The sequence below is a fragment of the Berghia stephanieae genome, chromosome 14, assembly GCF_034508935.2.
Source record: "Berghia stephanieae isolate SIO BIC M18660-M18661 chromosome 14, UCSD_Bste_1.3, whole genome shotgun sequence".
Taxonomy (NCBI): Eukaryota; Metazoa; Mollusca; class Gastropoda; order Nudibranchia; family Aeolidiidae; genus Berghia; species Berghia stephanieae.
The window spans coordinates 14,947,114-14,957,113 of record NC_088373.1 but is presented as its reverse complement, the minus strand read 5'-3'; the positions used below and the strand labels follow the sequence as shown (position 1 = coordinate 14,957,113).

The 10,000-nt window shown below is 36.8% G+C and overlaps 1 protein-coding gene across 2 annotated transcripts in view; it reads left to right on the top strand.

Moving 5' to 3' along the window:
• LOC144959604 (rho guanine nucleotide exchange factor 11-like) overlaps window positions 1-10,000 on the top strand; it is a 123,405-nt gene that overhangs the window by 83,536 nt on the left and 29,869 nt on the right. For both annotated transcript variants that reach the window (XM_078892230.1, XM_078892231.1), the window contains 8 exons: window positions 109-140; window positions 1,099-1,176; window positions 4,402-4,562; window positions 4,975-5,121; window positions 6,084-6,163; window positions 8,461-8,586; window positions 8,978-9,095; window positions 9,734-9,912. In XM_078892230.1, the coding sequence (XP_078748356.1) occupies window positions 109-140; window positions 1,099-1,176; window positions 4,402-4,562; window positions 4,975-5,121; window positions 6,084-6,163; window positions 8,461-8,586; window positions 8,978-9,095; window positions 9,734-9,912 (921 nt within the window). The remainder of the gene's footprint in view (window positions 1-108; window positions 141-1,098; window positions 1,177-4,401; window positions 4,563-4,974; window positions 5,122-6,083; window positions 6,164-8,460; window positions 8,587-8,977; window positions 9,096-9,733; window positions 9,913-10,000) is intronic.

The window sequence follows — 10,000 nt, the reverse complement described above, 5'->3', positions numbered from 1 at the left end:
CTCATCATTGTTACTATATATAGCAAATATGAAGTTTTGGGACGGCTCATCTGATTTATAAATCATGTTCTAAATCTTTTTTAAAATTATTTTTTATCTTTATTGCAGAAGGGGGAAAAACGAAACAGGAGAGCAAAGAGGTGAGTGTTTTACTTACTTTGTAATTTTTCTCAAAATCAACTTTAGAATTTCTGGATAGGGTTCCTGTCTTCTATCCCCCGAAATCTGTTTTCCAAATTGCTTTCTGTCTTTGTCTTGGAATGAGATTACTTGGTTTTGTCCTGACCCTGACCGGAGTCCTTGGCTGGGAGGGAAACAGTTGAATATATAGTTATTGTTTTGGCAGATGATATTTTTTTCCCTGTAAATCATCTCCCTATTATGTATTGTTATTTTTTTTTATTTTTTACTTATGATTTGTAAACATCTGAGTGTAATTCCTCTTAGTGGGATCTTGTGCTGGGTGAGACTTTAGGTGATCTCAAACTAAGTACTTTGATAGTGTGCTCTTTGGAATCTACACCTGTTTCCAATTTGAATCAATTCCCCTTGTCTTACCTTTACTTGGGCGCTGTAATTGTAATTCTAGAACTTTTTACTATCCCATTTCCGTCTTTTTTAATTGCGCTGATATAACCTTAATGTGTTGCAAGCGCCATAAAACCCTTTATCCTGTCTCACCATACTCAGTTGTAAAATTAGTACCAGGCCGGTAACAGGATTTTGTTTCTTTCAAAAAGCATTTCTAACAGTGCCTTGTTAAAAATTGAGCAAATTAGTAGACATTGCGCTGTATAAAAGTTTTTTGGGTAAAAAAAGGATAAATAAATAAATAAAAATGATTGTAATAGCTTTCATTTTTAGAATACTTTTTGAATTGAAATGATCAGTAAGTCTGCCCAGGTACTCAAAATGGACTTTTAAATCTAATTGTATCTTTCCAAATTATAGTAGCATTAGGAAAGAAAGGTGCTGTTGTGTCCCCAAAATATGCTACGTTAACCTAAAATATATTGTAGCCTTATTGATTGATTGATTGATTTAGTAATGATTTGATTTACCTCTTTACTGTTTAACATTTTTCTTATTTCTCTTCAGTGATGTGGAGATGGATTCTGAGACCTTTAAAGCCATCAACCAGTCAGGGAGTTCATCTACCTCCAGCATGTCCAACAGGTAATGCTAATACCTAAGACTTGTCATTCCTCGGATTAGAACCGGAACTCTCTGATTTACCAGTATTGGCCAGCAAATGATCCCCCCCCCCCAGTTTCTTCAGTCCAGTGAAAAGTTAAAAATAAAGTTCTTTAAAAGATTAAAGTCAACCATTCCGCCCAAACTCTGATATTTTTTAGTGGCATGACATGCTGTCCATCCTGCCATTCCACGAATATCAACTTAAGAAATTAAGGAGCGGGCACCAGTGTAAGATTGATAAAGATCTGAAAAAGTGTGTATGAAAAGTGCCAGACAAAGCAAGAAAGAAAAATACAAGAAGAAAAAAAAAACATCCCAAAAATAATCAGTCGACCTCGAGGTGAAAATGGCCATGCCTGAAACTATGTCTAGATGAAATTAATGGAAAATTATATATTTTAGATTTATAGAAAAAAGAAAGTCACTTATGCTTTACATAGATTAAATCATGTCTGATTAGAGGTTCATTTTATACCCATAATGCATTATTATTTTGCATCAGACTTTCAAGATAGTGAGGATTTACATATCTCCTTTGCTATCTCTACGCAATGCCTTACAGTCTCCCTTCTTAGTGAGTCTGTGCTATGACCTCTACATTCTCCACGTTGATTGTTAAAGAAAAATTGATAAACTGTATAATGTTCTAGCTGTCACATGCGTCCACATGAGACAGAAAGGGATGATACTGTTAGTTGTACCATTAATCCATTACAGGTGGGGGTTGGAGATGACATTACACTTTTATTATTTTCACAAGTCGAAGAGTAGCAGCTATGAGATTCTGGATATTAAAGTGAAAAGCATAATCACTTTTACAGCATTCTTGCTGAAATTGGTTTGGCCGGCACATATTTATTAATAAAAGTAGACCTTAGGCCCATAAAGCTAGAGTTTATCCTGGTTTCTGGATAGGGTTCCTGACCTCTCATAGTGGGCAGAGAGATACTTTTCTGTGTCTTCTATAGCCCTGTATCTGTTTTCCAATTGCTTTCTGTCTTTGGGAGAAATCTGGTTAAGAAAGAAATCCAGTTTTGTCGTCAAAGGGATAGGCATTGACACTTAAAGGGATAGGCATTTACACTCAAAGGCATAGGCATTTTCACTCAAGGGGATAGGCATTTACACTCAAAGGGATAGGCATTTACACTCAAAGGGATAGACATTTCCACTCAAAGGGATAGACATTTACACTCAAAGGGATAGACATTTACACTCAAAGGGATAGACATTTCCACTCAAAGGGATAGACATTTCCACTCAAAGGGATAGACATTTCCACTCAAAGGGATAGGCATTTACACTCAAAGGGATAGGCATTTACACTCAAAGGGATAGGCATTTACACTCAAAGGGATAGGCATTTACACTCAAAGGGATAGACATTTCCACTCAAAGGGATAGACATTTCCACTCAAAGGGATAGACATTTACACTCAAAGGGATAGACATTTACACTCAAAGGGATAGGCATTTACACTCAAAGGGATAGACATTTACACTCAAAGGGATAGGCATTTACACTCAAAGGGATAGACATTTACACTCAAAGGGATAGGCATTTACACTCAAAGGGATAGGCATTTACACTCAAAGGGATAGGCATTTACACTCAAAGGGATAGACATTTCCACTCAAAGGATAGACATTTACACTCAAAGGGATAGGCATTTACACTCAAAGGGATAGGCATTTACACTCAAAGGGATAGGCATTTACACTCAAAGGGATAGACATTTACACTCAAAGGGATAGACATTTACACTCAAAGGGATAGGCATTTCCACTCAAAGGGATAGGCATTTCCACTCAAAGGGATAGACATTTCCACTCAAAGGGATAGGCATTTCCACTCAAAGGGATAGACATTTACACTCAAAGGGATAGACATTTCACTCAAAGGGATAGGCATTTCCACTCAAAGGGATAGGCATTTCCACTCAAAGGGATAGGCATTTCCACTCAAAGGGATAGGCATTTCCACTCAAAGGGATAGGCATTTCCACTCAAAGGGATAGGTATTTCCACTCAAAGGGATAGGCATTTCCACTCAAAGGGATAGGCATTTACACTCAAAGGGATAGGCATTTCCCCTCAAAGGGATAGCATTTACACTCAAAGGGATAGGCATTTACACTCAAAGGGATAGGCATTTACACTCAAAGGGATAGGCATTTCCACTCAAAGGGATAGACATTTCCACTCAAAGGGATAGACATTTCCACTCAAAGGCATAGACATTTACACTCAAAGGGATAGGCATTTCCACTCAAAGGGATAGACATTTCCACTCAAAGGGATAGACATTTCCACTCAAAGGCATAGACATTTACACTCAAAGGGATAGGCATTTCCACTCAAAGGGATAGACATTTACACTCAGAGGGATAGACAATTCCACTCAAAGGGATAGACATTTCCACTCAAAGGGATAGGCATTTCCACTCAAAGGGAAAGGCATTTCCACTCAAAGGGATAGACATTTCCACTCAAAGGGATAGACATTTCCACTCAAAGGGATAGACATTTCCACTCAAAGGGATAGCATTTACACTCAAGGGATAGCATTTACATCAAAGGGATAGACATTTACACTCAAAGGGATAGACATTTACACTCAAAGGGATAGACATTTACACTCAAAGGGATAGACATTTACACTCAAAGGGATAGACATTTACACTCAAAGGGATAGACATTTACACTCAAAGGGATAGACATTTACACTCAAAGGGATAGACATTTACACTCAAAGGGTAGACATTTACACTCAAAGGGATAGACATTTACACTCAAAGGGATAGACATTTACACTCAAAGGGATAGGCATTTACACTCAAAGGGATAGACATTTACACTCAAAGGGATAGGCATTTCACTCAAGGATAGGCATTTACACTCAAAGGGATAGGCATTTACACTCAAAGGGATAGGCATTAACTCAAGGATAGCATTTACACTCAAAGGGATAGGCATTACACTCAAAGGGATAGACATTACTCTCAAAGGGATAGGCATTTCCACTCAAAGGGATAGGCATTTCCACTCAAAGGGATAGGTATTTACACTCAGATTCATAATTAACCAAACTTTTCCTTTTTATGTGGATGTCGGCAATTTCTATAAAGTATATTTCATGCACAGAGTATCACACATACAAAATGAAATTCAATCCAGCCCATTCCTCCATTCTTCTCACCTTAGGAGTGGCGAGAGCCCCAGTACCAGTACAGACAACGTCCACGAACAAGAGGAACTGGACAGGGACGTGGAGCCAGAGTTACCCCCCTTGAAGCAAGTCCTAGGGGAAGATGTCCTACGCAAGTTGAAGCCCAAGGAGAAGAAGAGGCAGGAAGTCATAAACGGTAAGCTGCTACAAAAATCGCGGGCTAATAAAAAAAAGGATTGAAATAGCATGAGCAATTAAAAAAAAAAAGAAGAACAAAATACTTGACAGAACTTTTAAGGCTCAAAATACTTCTTCCACTGTTGATATTGGTTTTTATCACTTTATCTTTTATGTCTGCTATGGTCTGGTAGGGTTTTGTCCCCAAAATGTTCCATGTTGAGTATTGTATCTTATCTTTTTTTTTTTTAACCTGCCATAATTTTTTTTTTGTTCAATACTTTTAGTGATAAGAAATTTATTTAAAAATATTTTACATGTACTTTATTTAATTAATTAATTTTTTTTAACGTGATGAAATTATATTTTATTGTGGCTTAAAGATTACTATTGTATTTTGTTCATGGTTGGTTTGTCTATCTTTCTTTCAGAATTAATGTACACAGAGCGGGCTCATCTACGCAACCTGCGTGTGTTGGACAAGATTTTCAACCAGCCCATGAGGAATGAAATGGAGTTCATGGCTGAACTGGCCAAGGCTCTGTTCCCTAACCTGGATGAGATGATCAAGTTACACGGTGAGTGTGCTTTGTTCAGAAATATCAACTCTCTCTCTCTCTCTCTCTCTCTCTCTCTCTCTCTCTCTCTCTCTCTCTCTCTCTCTCTCTCTCTCTCTCTCTCTCTCTCTCTCTCTCTCTCTCTCTCTCTCTCTCTCTCTCTCTCTCTCTCTCTCTCTCTCTCTCTCTCTCTCTCTCTCTCTCTCTCTCTCTCTCTCTCTCTCTCTCTCTCTCTCTCTCTCTCTCTCTCTCTCTCTCTCTCTCTCTCTCTCTCTCTCTTCTCTCTCTCTCTCTCTCTCTCTCTCTCTCTCTCTCTCTCTCTCTCTCTCTCTCTCCCTCTCTCTCTCTCTCTCTCTCTTTTTTTTTTTTTTTTTTCTCATGTGCATGGAAAATCAAACAAATTTGCTCGATTTTAAACGAGGGTGAACTCGAGAGAGTTAAAACTGATTACGGCTGCTATGTGGTCTTGTGGTATGACACTCTATTTTCGGATCAGAAGGTCCTGGGTTCGAGCTCGCTCGTGCGCATGGTTGAGTCTTTGGAAAACACTCTTTGCTTACATTCTCTCATCGTATTTTGGTGTAAAATGAGTACCTGGCCGTTAACAGAGTTGTCACTTTTGAAAAAAATTGTATTATCGCTTAACAAGCGCCATGTCTCGTTATGTTATGTGTTGCTGTTGGTCAGGGACCCTTTGTAAAGCGCTTTGAGCATGTTTGGTGGATATTGCGCTATATAAAAGCTCACATTTTTTATTTTTAAAAAAAAAACATTTTTTTTTTTTGGTCAAGTGCTTTGTGCACATTCAGTGGATATTGCGCCATATAAATGCTCAATTTTTTTCATGAGTATAAATTATAAACAACTTTTCAGGCTTAAATTATGATTGTCTTTTTATATATATCTCAGTCATTTGTTTGTTTCAAACTCAAATATTGAATATTATGCGAATACATATATATCATTGTTTTTGTCCTCTTCAGAATCAATCACCAAGGACTTCAAAGACCGTAGGGAGGAAAATCCTGTAATCAGTACTGTGGGTGATATTCTTCTCAGGCGGGTAAGTTTTTTCTTGCTCTTGTGATTGTTGCTGTTGTTATTCCTGTTACTGTTGGATGTTTTGCTTTTGTTGGTGCTGATCTTGAATCTATGTATTTTTTATTATTAGTATGTGTAGTGTTTTAACAAGTTTAAAATGTAATACACTACAAACTGTGGAGTGATCCTCGACAATATTGGAGGTTTCCACAAGATGAAAAAGAAAAAGAAGAAGAAGAAGAATTGAAGTCTTTCCTTATATATTCTTTATGGATCGGAACTGACCACTATTTAAAATACTCTCAAAAGGTTTTTAGGTTCTGGCACCCTTGCAGACCTGCCAACCAGTACGATTAATCGTATTTTAGTACGATTAATCGTATTTTAGTACAATTTTTGGACCCCGAATAAGCGGATACGATTTTCGTGGATTTAATACGATTTTTTAAAAGATGTGTGATGTGAATGATATTGATGATACATTTGATGCATTGATGATACACACGTGTCGTACACCAACTGTAGACTGTGTTTCTGAATGAATGATGCATCACATTTAATACTATAGTTATCATTTCAGTTGCTTATATGATGCCGGTTTTCACCTATATTTTTCTCATACATTTTTGAGGATTTGCATAGAATTACGCATATAAGCTTGTTTTATACTTTAAATAGTCTCAGACCACATTTTAACTTTTGCCACTTATTAAATAGAAAATTCTAAGTGAAAATTTAATTGAACCAACATCTTTGACTATGAAGCCTTCAATTGAGAACTGTATTGCTAATTAACTTAGACATAAATGGGTAATTCCCTTTATAATAACTAAATTACTCTATTTTGATTTATAAAATTTATAATGATCTTTTTTTTTCTTCATTATTTTGTACGAGTCTTGAATTACAAAATAGGCAGCTTTAGGAACAGTATTTGGTTCAAAATGAATTTTTTAGAACCATTTTAGAAGTATTTAACTTTTCTCTGCTTATTACATACTTTGCAAATTTCCCATCATTTGACCAAAGTAATAGTATTAGTAGTATATAGAAGTAATAGTAGTAGTAGGAGGAGGAGTAGTAGTAGTAAATGCTCAAAAAAGAGAGAGAGAGAAAGAGAGAGAGAGAGAGAGAGAGAGAGAGAGAGAGAGAGAGAGAGAGAGAGAGAGAGAGAGAGAGAGAGAGAGAGAGGATGGATCATTAGATAACATATATGGAAAATATCTTGCTACTGTTGCAAATTGTCATCTATTGAATTGAAGACCACTCTCCCAGATATTTTATCTCAAAACTTTCTCATAAATGATGTACTGGGCTAGCAGATATCACCATCACAATTTCATTTGGTACATCAGCATCTCTTACCATTAACATCACGACATCACCACTTCTACAACTGCAATCACAGCATTGTCACTGCCACAACCACCACCACATCACTTCTACCACCACCGCCACCACAGCTTCATCATCATCACCACCACCACCACTAGAGCACCATCGCTACAACAACCAACACTTCTTCCACTGACACTAGCATCAATACTACCAACATGTTAAGGGTCTGTTGGTCATTTCTTTGAGTGTTTCGAAAGCAATTTCCTTTTGATATTGCAATTTCTGAGCCTTATGCTAATTTTAAATGGCTAATAAGTTTTAGTTTCTCAATAAATCGATAATTTTGTAATCACTAGAGATTGCTTGAATGATGAAGATCAGAGTTTATTTGATTTGGGATTGATGTTAGCTTTTATATAAATTTTTGTATAGTGCGCTCTTTTTTTCCACATGTGCGGACAAAATACACTTTTTGCTAAAAATACACTTTTTAGGGTCATGGAATACATTTTTCATCCTGGGAAGGTTGGCAGGTCTGCCCTTGTAATGCTCCCATAAGGTTTTTAGGTGCTGTCACCCATGCAATACTCTAACTCACTCAACCCTAACACCGACTATATTCGTAGTGTACCCGGGTTACTTTCACCTCATGCCATTTATTACATTTTTCTAAGACAAATTAGAGGCATAGTATCATAGCTAATATTTTTAATTTTTACACGTTAATGATAGTTGAATAAAACTATCTATGTTCATGCTCATTTTTAATTCATTTTTTCCCATTTTGAACAGTAGCAAAAATCTGTAGGATTGAGTGAATTAAGGTTTTTAAAAAAAATTGTTTTAAATTTTTAATGAGATAATTTATAATTAATTCCACCCATGACCTATTACCTATCTACTTCACACCTGATGCAACATCTTTCAATCCTATATATATTTAATTTTTTTTTATTTTCTTTTCTTCCATTCCCACCCCAGTTTGATGGAGAAAATGGTGAGGTGTTTAGAAAAGGCTGTGCCGAGTACTGTCGCAACCAGGCCCACACATTGGAGGCCCTCAAGAGGCAGACTCGCAAGGAGAGCAAGTTGGCTCAGTTTTTAAGTGTAAGCCCCCAATTCTCACCTTTTGTTTTGATGAAGTAAATAAGTTAACTCAGAATTTACTCTCTCTGGAGATTTTATTTCGATTTTATCAAAACTAGATTTATTTTTTAAACAACTCTCCCCCTCCCCTCCCTCCCCTACTTTTTAAAAAATAAAGATTTATATCCTTTAAAAAAAGAATTATATCAAAGAATTCAGCACACATTGCTTTGCTTTGTTTTTGTTTTCTACTTTAAGTGACAATAATTTAAAATGTTTCCAGTTCTAGGGCCAGTGATTACTTATAGAAAAAAAAAAGTGGATAATGATGTAAAGTCTCAAACATCTGAATAACAATTTTGAGGTTTGAGAACTTCAATGGAGAATATATTGTCTCTTCTTCCTTCTATAGGATGCGGAGAGTAAACCAGTTTGTCGTCGACTCCATCTCCGAGATTTAGTGCCATCCCAGATGCAAAGGTTGACCAAATATCCTTTGTTAATAGAAAACCTCACGAAATATACCACTTGTAAGTATACATTTTCTTCCTCCTCCTCCTCCTCCTCCTCTCCTCCTCCTCCTCCTCCTCCTCCTCCTCCTCCTCCTCCTCCTCCTCCTCCTCCTTTCTTTCTTTCTTTCTTCAATTTCAAAACTTGCTCTTATTGGGTGGGGTTCCTGACTTGCCATAGTGGGCAGGAAGGTTCTTACTGTATCTTCCATCCCCCTATATTTGTTTTCCAACTTGCTTTCTGTCTTTGTCTTAGAATGAGATTACTTGGTTTTGTCCTGGCGCTTGCCGGATACCCTAGCTGAGAGGGAAACAGTCAAAAGTATAGTTAGTTTTGGGATGTGATATTTCTTTCCTTGTAAATTATCTCTCTGTTATGCACTGTATTATGTTTTGTTTACCTATAATATATGATTTGTAAACATTTGAGTGTATCCCTCTTAGTAGGGACCTGTACTTGTGTCTGGATGAGACTTTTAGGTGATCCCAACTAACTGATGGAATAGTATAGGGAGAGAATTATTTTTTTGGTATTTGATATCCATTTTTTCTTCTTTTTTATTTTTTTATCTGTAAGATACAGATTTTGTTAAAAATGTATGAATTTGTTATGCAGTTTGAATTACATCCCTTTTGTTCTTTTATTTTTCATCATACAGCCTCCAGTGAAGAACAAAAACGATTGCAGCGAGCACTCGAGCGCTGCAAGCACATTCTCTCCTACGTCAACCAGGCAGTGAAGGAATGTGAGAACTACCACAAGCTGAAGGAAATACAGAAGAAATTAGATAAGAAATCACTAGAAGCTTCCGTCGATCCTGCCATGAAAGACATTAAGGTAGTTTTTGAAAACTTCTATTACTGTGAGGTCTTGTGCGGCCTTCTGGTCTTGTGATATGGCACTTGTATGGTTTGTGTCTTCCCCA